This window comes from Myripristis murdjan, chromosome 15 (genome assembly GCF_902150065.1).
Source record: "Myripristis murdjan chromosome 15, fMyrMur1.1, whole genome shotgun sequence".
NCBI lineage: Eukaryota > Metazoa > Chordata > Actinopteri > Holocentriformes > Holocentridae > Myripristis > Myripristis murdjan.
In genome coordinates this window covers 32,070,862-32,093,538 of record NC_043994.1, presented here as the reverse complement: position 1 = coordinate 32,093,538, position 22,677 = coordinate 32,070,862, and the positions used below count along the sequence as shown (strand labels likewise).

General features: G+C 47.6%; 1 protein-coding gene across 5 annotated transcripts in view; it reads right to left on the bottom strand.

The window, feature by feature from the left end:
- Positions 1–1,946: 1,946 nt before the first annotated feature.
- LOC115373019 (inactive ubiquitin carboxyl-terminal hydrolase 54-like) overlaps positions 1,947–22,677 on the bottom strand; it is a 39,802-nt gene continuing 19,071 nt past the window's right edge. Inside the window, exons 10-21 of one of the 5 annotated variants that reach the window (XM_030071224.1) lie at positions 22,467–22,658; positions 20,171–20,305; positions 18,600–19,260; positions 18,372–18,499; positions 18,029–18,187; positions 16,268–16,387; positions 14,872–15,076; positions 10,554–11,464; positions 9,856–9,962; positions 9,581–9,703; positions 7,047–7,341; positions 1,947–6,048 (exon numbers count right to left, since the gene is read on the bottom strand). In XM_030071224.1, the coding sequence (XP_029927084.1) occupies positions 5,366–6,048; positions 7,047–7,341; positions 9,581–9,703; positions 9,856–9,962; positions 10,554–11,464; positions 14,872–15,076; positions 16,268–16,387; positions 18,029–18,187; positions 18,372–18,499; positions 18,600–19,260; positions 20,171–20,305; positions 22,467–22,658 (3,719 nt within the window). In that variant the 3' untranslated portion in view covers positions 1,947–5,365. The remainder of the gene's footprint in view (positions 6,049–7,046; positions 7,342–9,580; positions 9,704–9,855; positions 9,963–10,553; positions 11,465–14,871; positions 15,077–16,267; positions 16,388–18,028; positions 18,188–18,371; positions 18,500–18,599; positions 19,261–20,170; positions 20,306–22,466; positions 22,659–22,677) is intronic. The other 4 variants (XM_030071225.1, XM_030071229.1, XM_030071226.1 and 1 more) reach the window with 4 other exon arrangements.

Below are 22,677 nucleotides of genomic sequence, written 5' to 3'. Positions count from 1 at the left end.
GTCTGATGATGACTTTTAAACTACATTTACAGTAACGGATCCTTGACTGTTTTTTGCCTCCATGAGAAATGAATTTACCTGGAACTTACCTGAGAAACGACCTGGTTGAAATGAATGAGACGTCGTCATGTTTTCCTCTTTACCTCTCTCACTCTCCCATCAAATAATCTCCTTTTCTTAGGTTGTTTTTTTTTTTGCCCTTTTTGTGGCTTCAGAGGCCTTTTTCACACCACAGATCTTTTTAAGGTGCCCCTTTAATGTTCTGACGGCCGACAGACTGACCCCCAGAGGCTGTAGAGAAATGGTTGTTAAGTGAGGGTACGGGTCCCCCTAGGGGTATGCTGGAGTACTGCAGGAGGTACGTGACTTTTCAAACAAGAATTTGAAATGGTGTTTAAATTTTGAGGGCCCTCCACACAAAAGTGTCAATAAAAAAAATTACATTTATTTATTTGTAAAGAAAGAAAGAAAAATCTAAAATGTGTGGATTTGCTCAACAACATGTCAGTCTTACTCTTGATTTGTTGGATTTTTTTTGTCAAAGATGTTTGGAGCTTCAGTGAGACGAAAATCTCGATAACAATCCCCATCCAGTTGCTGAAAAATGCAACTCCAAAGGTCCAAGTTTTTGACTCCCAAATCGAAGCTCTTGGGGACATAATGTGGGATTTTTGAGGATTTTTGACCATTTTTATTAATTTGCCTGTTGAAGTGGTCAGAAATGGTCAAATTATGTGCCAAATCTGTAAGAAATGGTATCAACCCAAAATTTGCTGCAGCAACTTATGAAGCATAATTGAACACAGGAATGGCTTCATACACTTCCATCATAATGTTCTAATCTAAAAATCTTACACACTCTAAATCAATAAAAAAAAAAAAAAAAAAAAATACGCAAAACACAGTGTTTAATTCAGATTTCTGTGGTGATGAATGGACTGGTTGTGAAAGGAAAACGCAGCAGGTTTCATGCACCGCTCCTCTGCGGCGCGCTCACAACTTTATTGTAAAAATACAAGTTCCTTCTGCCAGCACAGCATGTACAAACAAAGTCCAGAAATCTGTCCGCATTCCTCTGCAAATCAAAGTGTTAACCTGCCGAGGTCCGAGGCTTCACCCTCGCACTCTGCTCAGCCGTCTGTTCAGCTCAACATGGACAAATGAAAAAGATGTTCCTGTTATTGCGCTCGCAGCCCAGCAGGGGGTCGAGTGCTGCTGCGCTGCATTTCTCTGGTTCACGTGGCACTCTTTGGTTTACAAGTTAGGACAATTTAGCTTCACTCCATGATCACACTCAGTCTGCAGTGACGTGTGTTGCTGCTGCACGTGTCGGTTTCACCTGATGGCTCAAACCTCCTGTTCCTGGAGCTGGTTTCTGCGGCTCGCCTCCGCCACTGGATTAAATACAGTTAGGCTACTCAGAACCATAAAGGCTTTTCTCCACCGTGGATATTATCAAAGTTTGGCTTAAAAAGCAGTTCAACACCAAATTTGAATGGACAGGTGGATGAGAGAGGATGTTTAAAGGTTTGTGAAGGTTTTATTGGTTGAAATTTTCGCTCACTTGCGCAGGATGATGTCACTGTTTAAGATGCTCTGTTTGACAGGAAGCAGAGGTCATGTGAGGTCATTTCATGGGGGATTTAAAAACGAAGCAAACCAGAGTCCACAGTGTTCTGGCAAAACGTGTCCAAATCTCTTCTGACTGGAACGAGAACAAACACATTTTTCTCCTTTTGCCAGAGCACCATGGAGTCTCTTTTGCTCCGTTTTTAAAGGGAAAAGATCCCAAATCACCGTCCAATAATTATAATATATATTTGCAATCACTGGCCCAGCTGGCAGGACACACTGAAGCATAAAAAGCCAAAGAGGAAGAAACCTGGCACCTGTGACTGAGCCATGACACCTGTGAAAGTGCTAATGCAAAATTTGGTGTTTAACTGTTTTTTTTTTTTTTTTTTTTTTTTTTTTTTTAAGTGCAGAAAAGTGTCATGATTCTGAGGATCTGAACTGTATTAAAGTGTCTAAAGCAGAGACAGGGAGGTCAGATCAGGCGATCAGACTCTGTTGCCTGTAAGTGAGGATGTTTCCCTGAGGAAACGTTCTCAGTATGAAAACTACAGAGAACCAGCTCACGATGAAGAACACGTAACTCTTTAGATTTTTAGATTACATGTGCAATAATAACACATATTAACGTGTTCAGGATCAATTCAACAGGTGCAGCTCCTGTCCTGCAACACAGTGATGCAGCAGCAACACTGAATGCAGGTTTCAGCAGATGCATTGTTGGTCACGCCTCAATCAAACTAATCCCATCATGCATTTCCGTTGCTGCAGACTCTGAAACTCTGTGCAGAGGTCCCTGCCAGAATCCAGCAGCTTCACTGGATCTAGATCAACTGATCAGCTGCAATTACTGAGCGCTGTTCGGCAATCCTGACTCCCCAGTAATAATGAGTTTATCACAGAATCAATGCAATAATAACAAAAAGAAAATATTAAAATGTTTGCACTAGTTTTCACATCTGTTGCCCCAGTAATCGCATTCAGCACAAATGCCCTGCATGCACTGCCTGCGTCTGACAAGCAGCCGTGCAGTCGACCGGCTGGCTGACTGAGCGTGATCACGGCCTCGGTGACTCTGAAGAGACGCAACAGAAAGCTGACGGCTCGCACAGCTGCATCACAGCTGCATCACAGCTGCATCACAGCCGCATCACAGCCGCATCACAGCCGCATCACAGCTGCAAGTTACCTACTGAAGCACTGTCTATAAAACACTCAGCACTTTTCCTTAAAACTTTGTCTTTTTGTATATTCTTATTACCTCTGTTACATCTACAGTGTAGAAAAATAAGCATTAAAAAAATATCCCCAAAACAAACAAAAAAAAATTGGTAATATCTGGCAAAGAGCAAAGAGCCAAAAACATAAGTTATAGACATGGCCTCCATGAAAAAAAAAAAGTCAGATAAGGTGATGAGGTGGAAAAACACTTCTAAAGTGAAAAAAAAAACAACAACTTCTCTTCATCTCAGCCACTGACCCTTTAGAACGAGGAAGAGCTGCTCAGTCGCTTTTTCTCAAACTAGAATTTTTTTGGACCGTCATATCTGCAGAGTACGATGACGTATTAGTGTCGGTGTAGGCAGGAGAAAAAAATTACAGCATCGCGGAGAGGGGGGTTAATTTTCTGAGAAAAATGTATGAGATTAAATTTTAAAAAATTTACAAGAAAAAAACTCACGACATACTCTGAGATTAAAGTCGGAAATTTGTGAGGAAAAAAAACAGAAAATCTGAGATCTCAAATTTGCGACTTTATAATTTCAGAATTTTTGAGTTTTTTTCCTGGAAATTTATGACTTTAATCTTGGAAATTCTGATTTTTTTTGTAATTTGTTTTTTTTAAATCGTAATATTACCCCCATCCCGTTCAGCCCCATAACTTTTTTTCCATGCAGTGGCCCTGATACGCCGTCGCAGCAGAGCCACATTCAGGATTCATGTTTGCATTAATATCAGCATTCATGGTGTTTTGATGATAAAGGCAAACTGACCAGACTTTGGCCAGTTAGTTTGCATGTTTTATTTATTTATTTTTTTAAATCACCTGACACACCACATGGGCGGGGTCAGCACTTTCAGTTCGGTGCCATTGGTGTGTTGGTAGTTGGCAACTTAAATCTGCAGAAGAGTCAAACAGTGATCATTTTGTCTGCAGCATCTCTTCCTCTCAGTGTGTAAACATACAATGTACCTCCACAATCCAAAAAACCAACCATCTTCTAACATCGCTCAAATACAAAAACAACAAAAAAGTTTAATGTTAAGCTTCTCCCTGAACAATGGGAGAGATGTCAATCAAAAGAAAACAGCAACAAGCAAAGAGAAAGAAAAGAAAATCTATCTTCAACACTTCTGAAGTGCACTAATCTGTGGTAAATGCAGTCAAGCCGCTGCACTATGAAAGGTCTGAATACATCCTCGTAACAATAAATTTTACACCAAAAATCGAGTGATTCTCTCCAGGCTACATATGTCTCAGATCACCATGCTAAATGTTAGCCGCAACTCTGTTAAAAATGCCTAAGTATTACTCTAAAATTCTCTAAGACACTCTCAAAATGACATGTACAAGCCTGATGTACAATATAAGAAGGCTATACATACCAAACAACGCTAACTAACCCGGTTTATAAAAATTATATAAGGTCTATCGTAGAGTATATTTCGGTTAGGCAGGTAGAGTAGTTAAGTAATCTATGCACAACTTATTCAGACAAGCCTACAAAAATAAATACAATAGTAAGCAGAGTAAATTTATATTGCAGGAGGTCCATCTGTCCCATTTTTTTTTTAAGTCTTTCCCTCTGGTGTGAAGGATGCTGGGAGGGTTTGATAAAACATCTGCAAAGTCTCAGTTTAGTTTTAGGTTGAAAAGCATCCGTTTCTCTGTCTGTCTCTCTGTCAGTCGCGTCTCAACTTCCTCAGTTTCCCCTCCGTCACTTTGCAAAAGACCTGCCAGTTTCAGGCTTCAGCCTCGTTCAGACATGCAGCACGTCTCTGCCCGCTTGTCTTTTCAATCCGTTCATCATTTCTGTCCGTCCATCCCTCTGCGTGTCCGCCATCCTACTTTACGTGGTCCTGGTTTTTTATTACGATGCTTTATCTTCATTAAAATCTAAATGTGCTTAAATCCAGCAGACATTCATTGGCGTAGGTTGGAGATCCACCGCTTGTTTTGCCTCAGTGGTTACAGATATTGCACTCTGTGTGGCCCTAAGAGGACTTGGGAGGGGGGGGGGTCTGGGTAGAACATAAGGAGGCCCCAGCGGGGAACCGACCCTGGCTGTAGTCATGGATTAAAATGGAAGCAGGGGAGAAGGAATTTAACTGGAGTTGAGCAGAACAAGGAAAACACAAACCAACCTGCAAAAAAACAACCTTAAAATGGCACAAGATATATATGTAATGAGATGCTCTCATTCACGTCCCCCAGTGTTCCTGTGGAGAGCGATGCCAATCAAAGAGTTTTATTCCAAAATGAGACACTCAGCAATATCCACCAGAACCTTACGACCTTTCAAAATAATAGAAGCATTAACATAAAAGACAATAACAATCCTAACTTGCCTGTGATTTCTTTCACAGTGCAGATCTGTAGATCTTATAGTTCCTGAATGATGAAACTGCAGGTACTGATTTTTGTCGCCCCCTGCAGTGGATACAAGGCGTTTTGGAACAGGACTCTTCAGTTAGCACATCCCTGGCCTGTTGTGCGGCTGATGGTCAAAAAAAAAGATAAAGATAAAGACAGGAAGTAAGGGACACCCCTGACACGAGCCTCAGGCCTGGATCAGCTGGCGGTGCGGAAACGAGCCACGTAGGCACCGCAGGAGGGGCAGTATGGGCATGGCGGCTCGGCGGGAAGCTGCTGGCACAGTGAGCAGAGCTGGGGAACCCTGGGAGCTCGGGGGGCGGGGAACGGGAGGGATTCGGCCCGCTGGAGGCGCTGGTGGCGTTGGGTAAGGTGAGGATCCCAGGCAGAGGTGGGTGGGCCAGTCCTGTAGTCGGTGGTGTGGCGCCAGTCGCTCTCAGGTGGGACGTCCAGGCGTAGCGGCTGGGTGGGACCGCTGTCCCCTGCCACCCTGAGGTGCTGGGGCATGTAGTGAGAGGACGCCAGGTGTGCCGCGCCGCCGTTCAGTTTACTGGACAGCGACGGTGGCCAGTAGAGGCCATTACTTGATGTGGTTGCACTGGAGGAGCGGCGAGGGTGGGACAGGGTGGCGTAGCCAAAGTCTGGGCGACTTGGTAGGCCCGGGGTAGGACCAGGACCAGGACCAGGAGCCACTCTGGGCCTGGGGAGGGTGGAGGTGGAGGAGGAGAAGGAGGAGGCAGAGGAGGAGGGAGGTGCTGCTCGGCGAGGCGCCCGGGGCAGAGTGCCGTAATTCAGCGCAACGCTGTGGAGACTTTGACCTGAGAGAGCCGGATTCCTGTCAGACACAGCCAGAAACTGCTGCTGGAGCTTCTGCCCAGCTCCTGAGGGGGAGGAGGAGCAGGAGGAGGAGGAGGAGCAGGAGAAGGAGACAAGCAGTTAGATTAAAAGTGAAAACAGAGCAACTGAGGAGAAAAAAACAATGGTAAAATTATAAGAATAAGTACCGGGGTAAACTGTGATATAAAATTAGCCGCTCCACTAAGGCTACGTCCACACAGAGACAATGTTTTTGAAAAGGCAACTTTTAGCTTCCACTTCAACCTGCCATGGATGTTTTTGGATGTTAAGAACTGCTTGGAAGTGGATTTGCTCTTGGCTTTGTACCTAACTCTGCGACATCAACAAACCACTGCAGCCACTCCTCAGATTCTTTGCACACGCTCAGATTGCCAAGACAGATGAGTTTTTATTGTTTTATTTGTATAACAGAAAGATAAAGTTGGGCTTTCCCATAACAAACATACATCTCCATGTGGACATGGCCCAAGTCTTAAAACCATCTCAATTACCTGAAAATTAAAGGAATAGTCCAATATTTTGGGCAGAAGATGTTGGACACCATTTTCTCCTCTGTGCGTCCAGTGGTTCAGTTCCTATGGGTAGCATTTCCTGTTTGCTAAGACCTGAAGTCTATGGGAGTCATTAGCCTGGGTCTGTCAAAGTGAAAAAATAAACCTTCCAGCAGCTTTGAAGCTGTCTGATTTACACAGTGGATCAGTGAATTTGAAATACGTAAAGTCTTTATGCTAAGCTAACAGGAAATGCTACCCATAGGAGCTGAACCACTGAACGTACAGAAGAGAAAATGGTGTCCAACATCTGGTCTCAGTCTGGGGAAGTCGGGAAAAGGGGATTTTGCCCAAAACATTGGAGTATTTCTTTTTGCTAAGCTGTGCAACATGAAATCTAAGGGCTAAGCTCACGTCTCATCTACAGTTGCAGGTATTTTGGTGATTTTTGGTTGTTTCTGTGGTTTTGGTGTTGAAGGTGGTTGTTGGTGGTGATGGATGGAGGTGGAGGTGAGGGGCCAGCTGGTTACCTGAGTGTCCCCAAGAGGAGAGCCCTGAGCTGGGCGGCCGTGACGGCTGCAGGGGGGGGTGCTGTGGAGGAGGTGCAGGAGGTGCGGGGCCGTGGTTTCGGTGCTGGTGTTGGAGGAGGTGGTGGTGGTAGTGTTGGTCTGCAGTGGAGGGAGAGGAGGAGGTGGAGGAGGAGGGAGAGGGGAGGTGCAGGGAGGAGGTGCTGGGACGACGCAGGAGGGTTGAGGAAGAGGAGGAGGAGGAGGAGGAGGCGCGAGGGTCGGCGTGCCTTGGGGGATACCTTGACACCGGGGGCTCCTTCATGTTGTGAGGACGGGATGACAAGATGAACATCGGAGAAAGAAAAGAGACAGACAGACATGGAGGGGGTCAATGAAGACAGACAAGACAAACAAAAAGAAGTCAACTGAAGATGGAGCTGAAATCATGGAAAATAGCCACAAGATTTCACAAAAAAACACAATAAAACCAGACAATTCTGCACTGCTGAAGACCTCGCATGTCCAAGATGTCTGACTCTTCAGGAACGAAGAGAAAGTTGGTTTTGGAAATGATTCCTCACATTGAGGATCACAGAGTGTCTCTAAACTGAAAGTGACAGATGGAGTGAAAGTCGTCAAAACCAGAGCTGCGAGGTTTCAGCCAACGTGCTGCAAGGTGAAGCCACCTGGACTGACTTCACCCAACGTTTTACCACCAGGACAGACAGGGTTCTTCCAGGGTTCTAGGATGGTATATGGAGACATAATGACGCAAAGAACCCTCCAGTTTGTTACAGTGACATAAAAACAAACAAAAAATGCTAATCCATCAATAAATCACTAAAAATGCATATGGATCCAGAGTGTGCATCACTTTTTCCTGTGTTCAGGTCTACTTCCAGTGATGAGCACCGCACTATAATCCTTGATGTGCTGATGTTACTTTTCCATTATCAATCAGAATAAAGAACCCAGCATGGTTCTTAAAAACTGCTGCTGGTTTGAAGTATTTCCTGTGTTCTTGAAGGGTTCTTTACCTCATCATGAAACCACTGAGCATGGTGCGAACATGGTGGTATACATGATTTAATTATATGAAGAGAGAGTCTTCAAGCAAAATAAAAGGAAAACAACCCTTAATATCATAATATTATTGATTTTTCTTTATGTCAGGGCTTGTTTGGCTTACGATGATGATCACTGTGGTTACCCTCCTTTTTATTTCATCACCACATCTACTAGCATTTTTTTTTTTTTTGCCTTCAATGTATTTTGAAACGCTTTCATAAGTCATCAAAGGTGTAGTCTCAGCAGGATTCCTCTCAGCAGTGTGTAATCCCTCAGCTGGAGGTGGAAACATGAAAAACCCTCAGAACGTGGAGTTGTGAGGTTCTGACGTGACGACTGAAGCGATAACTGCCTGAGAGCAGACGGACAAACCTCGGCTGTCGTCTCGCCTCTCCTCGCAGCGAGCGCCGGGTTAAAAGCTTAATGGAGGAACTAAATCACTGATCAATATTTAATAAGCCGGCCTGAGGCGCTTCCTGAGGGCTGAACATCAGCTGCAGGAGGATACACTCTTCACAAGAAGGGTTCTGCATGGCAGCACAGACCAGTTCTTCAGGCTTGCACAGAGCCTGTGATGGTGCTATGAAGAACCATTTTTGGAGAGAGATTTTTTTTTTTAAGGTCCAAATGGTTCCACAAAGGACATGTAGAGAAACCTTTAAGAACACATTAAATGTTCAAAAAGAATCAGACAGTTTGACAGAAATGTTTTCAGGATGATCACAGGTTCTTATATCTGATTTGCCTTTTTTTTTTTTTTAATTCACTCAGAACAAATGTGGTTCTTCAGGAGATCCGTAGTTATGATAGTTGATGTATATGGGACCAAAATGAGGCAAAGACACTTTAGATTTGTGTAAAACTGGTTCTTTAAACAGTTATTTAAGATCTTCTAGATGGCAGCACTTCGTGTTTTGTGAAGGATGCCCTTGCAGCACCATTAGTGTTCTCTGTAGAACCATCTGAGAACCTTTCTAAAAGGCTCCTCAACAAGAAGCATTTTATTATGCCAAAAGCTCCCCAAAAACTGTATAGTACCATGTACAACTATTTCTCTTGACAGTGTGTTCAGAAATCACATGGTTCCTTGAATGGTTATGGTTCTACACAGAACAATACACAGTGCAGAACCCTGCTTTAGCTGAGTGCAGAGAACAGACGTACAGTCTAGTTGCAGTTGCACCACATAAACACAAGGTGGCAGCAGAGCGTTAAATAAAATCTACAGGGCGGTGGAGTGATGATGTAACACACAGTGTTTATGGAAGCTAACACACACACACACACACACACGCGCACACGCACACACGCACACGCACACACACACACGCACACACACACACACACACACCGAACTCTGGTATGTTTATCACTGCTTGATGAAGGTCAATGTGTTGTTGTGCATTATGTCAGTGTGTGAGAAGGGAGAGGAACAGAGCAAAGTGTGTGTGAGTGTGTGTGTGTGTGTGTGTGCTCGTGTCACTTACAAAGCTGCGGGATGTGCCGAGGTTTTGGGGTCGTGAACCGATGACGGTTCCGCTCAGACTGCGGGCGATGCGCCGCAGGTTTTCAGCGCTGTAGCTCTCGTCCTCGCCGGACAGACCCGAGCCCTGCAGGCCAGAGGTCAAAGGTCAAAGTCAGCTGTGTCAGCTGACAGGGGTTCAGTGCCTTGCTCAAAGACACTTCTGCAGGCGGGATGCATAGAGACCGCACACATCAATATCTTTTAACACACACACACACACACACACACAGTCAGTACCTGGTGCAGTGGTGTGACAGGTGTTCGGTAGGCGTGTCTCTCCAGCTCAGCTGTCGGGGTTTTGGACCGACCAGATCCTGCTACACCTGACAGTGTTCTCCTGGCAGCTGCACACACACACACACACACACACACACACACACACACACACACACACGTTACTCCATTAACACTGCAACAAGTTGGCATTAAACTCTATATGGGCTGTAACAGAAGTAGTAGTAGAAGTAGTGGCAGTAGTGGCAGTAATAGTATTAATTGCAGTAGTAGTAGTACTAATATTAGTTGAAGTAGCTGTAGTTGTGATAGCTTGTAAAACACTTTGTAACTCTGCAGTAGTAGTAGCAGTAGTATTAGTAGCAGCAACACTTGTACCAGTAGAATACTACTAGTAGTACTAGCAGCAGTGTTATAAGTAGTAGTAGTAGTAGTACAGCTGAAGCAGCAGTTGTAGTAACTAGTTTTACTAGTCATAGTAGGAGCAGTAGTACATGTGGTAGCAATTCTAGTAGTATTATCAGTATGAGCATTATTATTGGCAGTAGCAGCCACTGCAGTAGTAGTAGCAGTAACAATAGCAATGGCAGTAGTACTACTAGCAGGCGTAGTAGCAGCACTGGCTGTAGAGGTAGTATTAGTATTTGCTGTAAAAGCAGTACTAGTATCAGCAGTAGTAGTAGTGACTGGCGGTTCTCTACCTGGCTTGCTGCTGGCTGGCTGAGGACTGACTCCCCGGGGGCCCCGTTGCATGCTGGGAGCCCGCAGACTGGCCTGGTACAGTGAGTCCAGCTCTGACAGCTCCTCGTTGGGCGAGCCAGCCACCACAGCTCCGCCTCCGCCTCCGCCTCCGCCTCCGCCCATTGCATTCTGGGAGCTGTAGTATCGGTTGACATTCTCAGCCCAGCGCTCCACAGGCAGCGCCGCCGGCCTGTAGGCGTGGCAGGCGGGCGGGGACGGCGTGCAACCCGGCCGGCTGGGCGGCAGCGGGTCGATCGGCAAATCGACGGTGTCAGGTCGGTCCAGGCTCCAGCACGACCAGTTCCTGGTGGGGTTGGTGGGAGGAGGCGGGGCTAGTCTCGAGCCAGAGGCGGGGCTCAGCATAGGGGGCGTGGTCTGTTGGTGTCGGGGGTAATACGGCTCCTCCTCCACGGCAGGGCAGTACCTGTCGATGGCGCCGTGGGCACCAACGGGTGATGGAGACTTGGAGTGCGGCCTGGGGAGAGGCGGGGCAGGGGCGGAGCCTCGGATGGAGATCGGGGGCGTCGGGTTCCAGTGCGGCGGGGTCTCATCCTCCTCAGGCGGTGGCGGCGGAGGGGGCGGGGGCAGGTCTCCCATGGGCCCCTGGTCCCAGGCGTCCACACAGGCAGCAGGGAGGGAGCCGGTGCTGATGCTGTGGGGCTTCCCCACGTGAGAGCAGGGGCCCCTGATGTCCTCCCTGGGTGAACCCACCGGAGCCACAGCGTTGGAGGCGGGGTCAGGCAGTGAGTTTGACTTGGGAGGGAGGGGCTTAATGTGATGGGGAGGAGGAGGGGCTTGCTGGTCTTGGCTGGCTGCTGGTTGGTCGTCTTGTCGGTCCGTCAGAAGTATTTGGAGCGAGACAGGCTTTTCACTGGAGGAGGAGAGGAGGGCAGGTAAGGAGGTGTGTGTTTCCATAGGTGTGTGTGTGTGTGTGTGTGTATGTGCATATGCGTGTGTGTGTGTGTGTGTGTGTGTGACTGGTTGCGGATGCAGCATGTTTGGAACAGATGGTGTCATTTGAGAGCTCCGGCAAACAGCAGGGACTGGTTGTGTTGTGTTGTGCTGTATGTGTGTGTGTGTGTGTGTGTGTGTGTGAGTGCGTGTGTGTGTGTGTGTGTGTGTGTGTGTGAGAGAGAGAGAGAGAGAGAGAGTCACTGTGTTGTAGGCATTGTGTTTCAGAGGTTGTTTGGTCAGGAGAAATGTCTCTGTGAGCACCGTCCCAATGAGATGTCAAAGAACAAACACCAAACAAACCCCACTGACCAAACCCACAACAACACCGCTCTGCACAACAAACAACACCGCTCTGCACAACAAACAACACCGCTCTGCACAACAAACAACACCGCTCCGCACGACAACACCGCTCCGCACAACACCGCTCTGCACAACAAACAACACCGCTCTGCACAACAAACAACACCGCTCCGCACGACAACACCGCTCCGCACAACACCGCTCTGCACAACAAACACCGCTCTGCACAACAAACAACACCGCTCCGCACAACAACAACACTGCTCCGCACAACAAACAACACCGCTCCGCACAACAACAACACTGCTCCGCACAACAAACAACACCGCTCCGCACAACAACAACACCGCTCCGCACAACAAACAACACCGCTCCGCACAACAAACAACACCGCTCCGCACAACAACAACACCGCTCCGCACAACAACAACACCGCTCCGCACAACAACAAACACCGCTCCGCACAACAACACCGCTCCGCACGACAACACCGCTCCGCACGACAACACCGCTCTGCACAACATTGCTCCGCACAACACCGCTCTGCACAACAACACCGCTCTGCACAACACCACCGCTCTGCACAACAAACACCACCGCTCTGCACAACACCACCGCTCTGCACAACAAACACCACCGCTCTGCACAACAAACACCACCGCTCTGCACAACAACACCGCTCTGCACAACAAACACCGCTCTGCACAACAACACCGCTCTGCGCAACAACACCGCTCTGCACAACAACACCGCTCTGCACAACAAACACCGCTCTGCACAACAAACACCGCTCTGCACAACAAACACCACCGCTCTGCACAACAAACAACACCGCTCCGCACAACAACAACACCGCTCCGCACAATAACACTGCTCCGCACAACAACACCGCTCCGCACAACAACAACACTGCTCCGCACAACACCGCTCTGCACAACAACAAACACCGCTCTGCACAACAACACCGCTCTGCACAACAACAACACCGCTCCGCACAACAACACTGCTCCGCACAACAACACCGCTCTGCACAACAACACCGCTCCGCACAACAACAAACACCGCTCTGCACAACAACACCGCTCCGCACAACAACAAACACCGCTCTGCACAACAACACCGCTCTGCACAACAACAAACACCGCTCTGCACAACAACACCGCTCTGCACAACAACAAACACCGCTCTGCACAACACTCTGCACAACAACACCGCTCTGCACAACACTCTGCACAACAATACCGCTCTGCACAACAACAAACACCGCTCTGCACAACAACACCGATCCACATCACGACACCACTCTCCAAAACACCGCTCCTCACAACAACACCGCTCCGCACAACACTCTGCACAACAACACCGCTCTGCAAAACAACAACACCGCTCTGCACAACAACACCGCTCCGCACAACAACAACACCGCTCCGCACAACAACACCGCTCTGCACAACAACACCGCTCTGCACAACAACAACACCGCTCCGCACAACAACACCGCTCTGCACAACAACACCGCTCTGCACAACACCGCTCTGCACAACAACAACACCGCTCTGCACAACAACAAACACCGCTCTGCACAACAACACCGCTCTGCACAACAACAACACCGCTCTGCACAACAACACCGCTCTGCACAACAACAACACCGCTCCGCACAACAACAACACCGCTCCGCACAACAACAACACCGCTCTGCACAACAACAACACCGCTCTGCACAACAACAACACCGCTCTGCACAACAACACCGCTCTGCACAACAACAACACCGCTCTGCACAACAACACCGCTCTGCACAACAACAAACACCGCTCTGCACAACAACAAACACCGCTCTGCACAACAACACCGCTCTGCACAACAACACCGCTCCGCACAACAACACCGCTCTGCACAACAACAAACACCGCTCTGCACAACAACAAACACCGCTCTGCACAACAACACCGCTCTGCACAACAACACCGCTCTGCACAACAACACCGCTCCGCACAACAACAACACCGCTCTGCACAACAACACTCCCCCTGACAACAAACACCGCTCTGCACGACAACAAACACCGCTCTGCACAACAACAACACCGCTCTGCACAACAACAACACCGCTCTGCACAACACTCTGCACAACAATACCGCTCTGCACAACAACAAACACTGCTCCGCACAACAACACTCCCCCTGACAACAAACACCGCTCTGCACGACAACACTGATCCACATCACGACACCACTCTCCAGAACACCGCTCTGCAGATGCTCGGTGTTGATGTTTCCAGGGTTTTTGAAACGTCTGGTCTGATTGCTTTGGTGCTAATGAGTGGACGTGCTGCTGTGCTGTATTTATGGTTGAGTGCTGTTGTACGAGGCAGGGAGGAGGACGAGGGAGAAACGGCAGGTATCTGCTTGTCTGATAAAAGGTGGAGACAGTGAGAAAAAGTGGTAAATGAGAAGCAAATGTTTTAATAATGCTACAATTGTCATGAACTTGTCTAGCCCATCATGCACTGCGCTTCCTGACGCTCACATTCTCTGTCCAAACTCAAAAAAACCTAACAAATGAACTGATTTAGTCCAGCTGTGTCATTTATCTTTTTGGTGAAGCCCACTTCCTCCAACCTGCCTCCGCTACTTCAGTTAGTGATTACCTGCATTTCCCAAAATGCCTTTCAGCATCACATTAGATGGATTAGGGCCACACAGAAACCTTTTTCAAAGAATGCGTTTATTTTTGGGTGTCCTATTCCTCTTCTGTACAGTACTGATAGCACTGTGAGAGCGAGAGAGCCATGAGGAGCACAGGCTGACTGAAAACACCACCTGACGATGCCGCTTTACGTCCTTACGTGTTTTTTTAAAGGTTTTAAAAGACCAGGAGTGTTCAAATGATCCCAAATGTGATGAAAATACATCCCTTTAAAACATCAAAATCACAAAACTTTGAGTCACAGTGTTTTCAAGATGCACCTACGTTTGTTGGTCAGTATCTGGGAGTATTTTGGGAGGTGGGGGGTACCTGGGAGGTCCCTGGAGCTGTTGCCCCTCCTCCTGCTGTTGCTCTGGTTGCTGGTTGCCTGCCTCTGAGTCCTGCTGCTGCTGCTGCTGCTGCTGTTGCTGCTGCAGTTGCATGCGCTGCTGCAGGCCGCGCGCTCTCCTCATGCACCGCTGCAGCCGGCCGTGACCGGCAGCTCCGCTGTCAGCCACCGCGGGCCTCAGCTTGGCTGCAGCCAGGCCGCAGCAACAGAAAAACAAAACAAAAAAAACAACAGAAAACAAAAGAAAAAAACAAAAACAAAGAAAGAAACAATGAGCAAAGCAAGAAGAAAAGAAAAAAAGAATGCAGAAAATAATTTGTTATGACGATTTCATGCAAAAAGACCAAAAAGCAAATGTACACCTGGACAGAAAAACAAATGATATCACACTGCTGACATGATGATAGTGGGAGTGTGTGTGTGTGTGTGTGTGTGTGTGTGTGTTGGGGGAACGTGGCAGGGACACACACAGTGGAGGTTCAGGCTGTTATTAAAATGGTTCAAACAGCAGCTTTAGCTCCTGATGTGAAATGGTGAAATCATAGCTGGACACAAAGTTCAAATGAAAAGTAAAAACATGTCAGACAAACAAACTCAAACGAAGCCGAGCTCGTCAAAAAAAACCCCGAGCTGCTCACAGACCCACAGACGGACCCACAGACGGTCTGTGAGCCTGACTCTCCGCTGGCAGGACTTCAGCTTTTTGAAGGGAAAGGAGGTTTTCAGACTTTCTGAAGTGACACTTTTTATGTTTTTGATGTTTTTCTTCCTTTGAGTCTGAGCAGCGCCTTCACTTCTGCTCTCCGTCCGCTTTTTGTTTCTCACTTTTTATCAGCTTTCATTTGCTTTTTCTGTTTCAACTGGACTGTGTGTGTGTGTGTGTGTGTGTGTGTGTGCGCATTCCTCGGGACACAAAATCTACATGCAAAAAAGACTGAACACACACACACACACACACACCAGACTCCCCAGTTTTTAAGGTGGTCGCCATGACGATGACTAAACAACACACCACTTTGCCGACCCTGGTCGCCGTTAGCAACTGAGTGGAGGGCTGGTGTTCAGCGTCCAAGTGACCTTATCAAACACTGCAGGCACCGAGTGTGCGTGTGTGTGTGTGTGTGTGTGTGTGTGTGTGTGTGTGTGTGTGTGTCTGGACAAACGCAGGTTATTAAACTCCAGATGAACATTTCAGGTTGATACGTTGAACTAATAATGTAAAATTAATCAATAATACTAACATCTTCATTCAACTTTGTTCCACACGGCTTTAAATGAATTGCATTTGAGTGTTAGCAGTGTGTGTGTGTGTGTGTGTGTGTGTGTGTGTGTGTGTGTGTGCGTGCGTGTGTGTGTGTGTGTCTGGGAGGAGCTTACAGACGGCCTCGTTGACCACTGACAGCGCAGCAGCGACCTCCCCCGCCTGCTCCAGGCGCACTGATTGGTCCAGCAGAAGCTCCGCCTCCGACACACACCGCTCACAGCTGTCACCTTTACCTGTAGGACACACACACACACACACACACACACACACACACACACAGAGTTAGTGAAAGCAGATGTTTAATGGTTTAATTGTTTAACTCAAAATGTTGAATGTAAACTCCCAAAAGCATCCATGAAAAGTGTAAACCAATCAGGGATCAGATGATGAGAGAGACGCAGTTTCATTGGATGAGAGGAGCAGAGGGGTGGGGCTCCAGTGTGATGTCATCATTAAAGAGACGTGTTTTTCCAGGATGTAAGAATAATAGAACTTTGATTTAAAAATCAAAGATAAAAAATAAAAATTTGCACAGTTTTGTTTTAAATTGTTTGATTGATTAAAAAAAGATGAATATTAAAACAGGAAACTACTTTAATCATTTTGATTTGACTGGGACTTTCTCAGAAACTTTATTTTTATTTATTTTTTCAGAAACTTGTTTTTATTTTCCATCAGAAATAAAGATTTTTTTTTCTTTCATTTTCAGAGAGAACAGACCTGCCCGCTGTGAGTTCACTGACCCACAAACCTGCAGGACAATCTGAAACCTTACTGACAAAAACCTACAGAATGGAGACGAGCTGTCTGCCCACACACACACACACACACACACACACACACACACACACACACACACAATCCCAGCTCGCTCCAATCGTGCGTGGCTCATTCTGTCTTTTGTCCGGCGGCGCTGAGTCGGGGCCTTTCAGCTCGTCAATGGAGAACTTTCCTGACGTCCAACACAACAAACACCTGCTGACCGCACACACACACACTCACACACACACACACACACCAAACCCCCGAGCTGTAATGTCCAGTAAAACGCTGCCTGTGGATGAACACATGAGGTTCATCATCAACAGCGGAAATTCCCTGCTGCTTCTTTTTTCCCCTTTTGGAGTTGGAGTTTTTATTTCTTTGTTTGTTTGTTTGTTTGTTTGTTGTATCTCTTACTCATTTTGTTACAACTTTTTTGTCTTTTAGTTATTTCTTATTGGTCTTAATCCTGCCTCTGCTTTTCCTCCTGTTTTTGTTTTTTGTGAGGTGGGGGGAACTGTTTTTATTGTTTTATTGTTTTTATTGTTTTTATTGTTTTACTTTGTGAAACACTTTGTGTTACATGCATTTGTGTGAAAAGTGCTACATAAATAAAGTCTGATTGACTGATTGGGATCAATTTGAGTGTGAGACTCTCCTGCACCTTCAACCTGAACCCCCAGAGAGCCCAAACGTCCTGAGGGACACAGCCTTCAGCCTCTGAGAGCACATTCATTTGATTTCTTTCAAAAACTCAGGAAAAAGGCACCGAGGAACTCGACAAGAAACAGCCCAAAAACTAGATTGTCAGAAATTACAAAAAATTACCAAAAGAAGTACCAAAAAAAAAAAGAAAAGAAAAAGGGGAGGCGTCCTGAAAAAAAAAATCCTGAAAATCAAAAAAAATTAAACAAACAAGAAATGATCTGAAATTAGATTAAAAGAGAAAAATGCGCCTGAAACAGTGTTATAATTCAAGTGGGGACTCCAGTGTGTGTGTGTGTGGGTGTGTGTGTGTGTGTGTGTGTGTGTGTGTGTGTGTGTGTGAGTGTGTGTGTGTGTGTGTGTGTGTGTGTGTGTGTGTGTGTGTGTGTCTGTGTGTGTGTGTGTACCCTGGATCTGCAGCTGGTCCAGGTCCAGGTATTTGCTCGGTCGGGGGTTGAAGCCGAGTGCCGCCTCTCTCTCCTTCTCCTGCCGCCGCTGCTGCTCCTCCTCCCTCGCTCTGCGCAGAACCTCCTCCTGCAGCTCGTCCAGCTCGCTGCGGCCCACTGCTGCGCACACACACACACACACACACACACACACACACACACATTAAAGAGAGAGACACACCAAGACGAATAATTATTGTGAACTGAACCTAAGACATAAAAGACAGAAAGTGCTGATGGCACACACACACACACACACACACACACACACACACACACACACACACACACACAGCACTCGTACCCAGGCTCCCCCTACAGGAGGAGTCGAGCTCCTGCAGCAGAGCTCCGCTGCTCTTCGACCTGATGTTCTTCCATGATGGAGCTGAGGAAGAGGAGGAGGAGGAGGAAGGCTGCTTCAACACACACTCCCTGCAGGACAGACAGAGAGAGAGAGCGTGTCAGTGTGTATGTCAGGTATGGCATGTGTGAGTGTGTGTGTGTGTGTGTGTGTGTGTGTGTGTGTGCTCACCTCTCTCCCAGGTTGAGGTCCAGGCTGACGGGGCTGCTGCTGTTCCTCTCGCTGCTCTCGTAGCCGCTCTCCATCCTCTGGATCAGCCTGGGAGGAGGAGGAGGAGGTGGCTCCGCCCCGTACCGGCCGGCGGAGGCGGGGAGCGTCCAGGATGAGCCCGGCCTGCCCGCCGCCGCCCCCGCCTGGCCGCTGAGGGCGGAGGCGGAGGCGGCGGCCCCCTCCGAGGAGGAAGCCCCGCAGTCCTCGGGCAGGGAGGCTCCCAGCGGGCTGTACCCGGCCTGCCGCCGCCGCGTGAAGATGCTGTCGATGTTCAGCGTCTCCCTGCGGGGCTTCCACGCCGGCCGGTACCGCCCCGACCCCGTGCCGCCCGACGAGCTGGATTTCGACTCGCTGCCGGTGCTGTCGTTCTCCCAGTCGCGGGGTTTAATGGAGGAGGCGACGGCGGCGGCGGCGGGGTGGCCGTTACCGGACGAAGCAATTTCAGAGGAGAGAACGGCAGCCGGTAAGGAGGAAGAGGAGGAGGAGGAGAGGGGGCGGCTGTGGATTAAGTTACTCATGGTCTCCTTGAAGTCCCGCAGCCGGCTGGAGGAGGAGGAGGAGGAGGAGGAGGAGGAAGGCTTGGGGAGCTGGCGAGGAGCCTGCTGCTCCTTCAACGTCTCTCCTGGAGGAGGAGGAAGAAGATGGGAGAGAGAGAGAGGGATGAAAAGAGAGGAGGGTCAGGGTGGACAGAGGAAGGGGAAGGAAGAGGAGAAAGAGAGAAGAGGGAGGATGGAGGGTGAGAAGGAGGAGAAGACGAAGAGGGAGAAGAGAGTGAGACAAGAGAGAGAAAAGAGGGAAAGGAGGAAAGATGGATGGAGGGATGAAAGGGAAAAGAATAAAGTGAGATGAGAGAGTCATGAAAGCGATGAGGGGTGATGAGTGACAGATGAGGAAGGAGAGAGAGAGCGAGAGATTAAATTAAAGGAATGAAAACAGGAAATTAATGAAGGAACTGAGGAGATGAAAATGTAATATGGCCGACGCTGAACTGAACATAAATCAAAACGATAACGGCAGCACTTCTCTGTCAGGCCCACAGCATCACTCCCATGACCTGTGACCTCTGACCTCTGACCTCCCTGCTCTGAAACCTGACTGAGTCTCTCTGGACACGAGAATTAAAGAAATTACAAAAATTCTATCTCACAGAAGAAGGAGAATGTATCGGCCTTTTCAGCTAAAAACATTTTCACTTCAAAATTTTAATTTATTAAAATGAGAAAAAACTAAGAAAAATATATTTTCCTTCGTCACCAGGAGTTTATTCTGTGGTTTTTCAACAAGCTCTAATAAAGGCAGTCAAAGGGAACAGAAACAACAGTGAGGAATAAAGTTGGATTGTCTTTATGTTTCTTTATGAACTGACTTTATCTATTTTTTAAATGATGGTTATGTCTTTGACTTGACTCTAAAACTAAAGGCTCAACAGTTTAAATCCCTGTGATGTAATGACCCAGTAATCTGCTCCCTGCCATGTGATTGGTCCTGCCGCCTTACACGCCCTCCCCTGATTGGCCCCCAGCCCCGCCTACCCTCGCTGTGGTAACCGGCCGAGGAGGCTTCGTTGTCGGGTTTAGATCCCCGGGGGCGACTAGAGCTCCGCCTCCTATCGCCGGCGGCGCTTCCCTTCCTCAGAGAGTGGCGCTGCTCACTGTCCGTCACTTGGCCTTAGCAACGAGAACCATGGCAACGGACGTTTAAAAACATGGCAACCACATCATGCAACACAATGAGAGAATAAAAATCAACGGTGAGAAGCTTGACTGGTCATACAGCAGGGCTACAGCTCCTTCCACTCAAATAATTCAACTTCAGAAAAACTCAAACACTGAAATATTTTTTAGAAAACGAGGGTTTTCAAATCTTTCAAAGGGTTTCAGATTAAACTGTGATGAGGCTGAGCAGAAGGAGCCGACCCTGCTGCTGGATGGTCAACACGACATGCAGGACAGCAGCACATGGTTTATGGCAGGACAATGTCTGGACAGCCTTTATTCACACTGAGCAAAAGCTGGTAACGCGCTATTATCCCAGAGCGTTACCAGGCCAGCAGAGGCAACCGGCTTAACTCACAGTCCAACAAGACATCCCCTGTTTGAAGAATGATGAATACCTTAAAAAAGAATATCCCGGTTGTCCTTAAAGTAAAGCTCGTTGCAAATCCCTGAAAAGCAGTCTTGAAGTTATCTCTGTTCTTAAAATGGTTTTGTTATCGAGGATAGATTTAATGAACCAGAATTATCCTAAAAAAAAAAAAAAAAAAGCTAAAACAGTATGCGTGTTTGCATTGGATGACTGTTCTCAGTTCATCTACGTACACTGACCATGAATAAATCACAACATAGTTTTATGTTTTTGGAATGAAACCTCTTCGTTTGCAGGACCGTTCCTGTCACTGCAGCTGGACTACAAACGGAGGAACGTCTACCTTCATCTGTCTTTCCTGGATTTGCTTTGTTTTCTGTCATGGAGCTGCCTCTGGTGTCCAGTCTTGGTGCAGGACTCTCGGTTGTAGTCATGTGGTATCTACACTGGGTCTGCATGACTGTCTGGTGGGAGGGAGGGATTAGAGTCTGCAGCTCTACCAACCAAACCAAAGGACTTTGCACCAACTCCCACATCTTCAACCAGTGAGGAAGCCACTGAGCACGTTCTTTGATTAGAAGGAAAGGGTGCACACTTTTGTCCTTTCTCTTTGTTTTTTGTTTTTTTTTTATCAAATCTATGGGCGAACCAAGAAGAACCTTAAGCTTGCTAACTATTAAACATATTCCTAAAGGCCTACTTGAACAACCCAAATGTTAGAAGTTTTAAAAAGTACTGGTATGGTTCATGAAGCATGAAGAGGTTCTTCAAGCAGCTTTCTGTGAAGAGCCCTTCAAAAGGTCCTCAAAGCTCTTTCACATTTTGATCAGATGCCACTGATCTATCTCATTGTCACCCCGGCTTGTCCAGACTGGACATGAAGGACCAGTTGTCTTTGGTCCTCTGGATCTCATGTTGGATCTGGAGGATCCCACCTACTGCCCACCAGTGGTGACCGACACTGATCAGCAGGATTCTGCCTTGGTCCTACCTGCCACCTGCCTCCTGTATCCAAGCTGAATGTCAGGCTGCTTGTCATGTTCATGTTCATGTTACCACCTTCTAGCTCAGGGGTGGGAAACCTCTGGCCTCCGGGTCGTATGCGACCCGCGACACTGTTTGATCCGGCTTGCCAGGCAATTCATACAAAATAATACATTACAAAATAAAGCACACAAAATAAATAATAACAAGCAACTCAAAAATGCTCTAGGCAGCCATTTGTTTTTTCCAGAGAAAAAAGAAAATAACATAAAATAAGCAGACTGACTCAGGGTGGAGGTCAGGGTCAACACACACATACGTGTCATCATGATGCCGAATGTGGCGCTTCAAACCAGTGTGCCTGTGTGAGGGAGTGTGCTGCCACTCTGAGCAGCTCTTTGCAAAGCCATCGCATTAAAGTTAGTGTGAGGTTTGACCAACATGAAGAATATGAATAAAATTATTGCGATACATTTCAATTCAAGATTTGTGAATGGCCCTTGATGAGGATGTTCTGCAAATTGAAATGGCCCTCGATAAGAAAAAGGTTCCCCACCCCTCCTCTAGCTAGCGCCTGCTGTGACGTCGAGGCTGGTTCGATAAGACTCTCCTCCTTGAGCCATACCTGGCGGCTCGTACCTGCCTGATGCTGCCCCTGCTGGACTGGAGGACTGTTTCTTGACTTCCAGCCTTTGGTTTCCAGGTCGGACTGTGGAGGATTCTCTCCTTTAACCACCTGTACCGCCACCTTGTACCCACCTATGGTGTCTAGGCTGCAGAGCGAGGCGTGGGACGGTCCCTCCGGGCGTTCGATGCAGATGACGGTTCCCTGGGAGTCGGAGGAGTAGTGACTGGCCAGGGACTCATGGTGGGAGTGGGAGGGCTGCTGGTACGAGTAGCTGTCCGTCGACGAGTCGGTGCGAGTGTCACTGGAGATCGAAGGTTCACGTCCTAATTGGGGGGATATAGA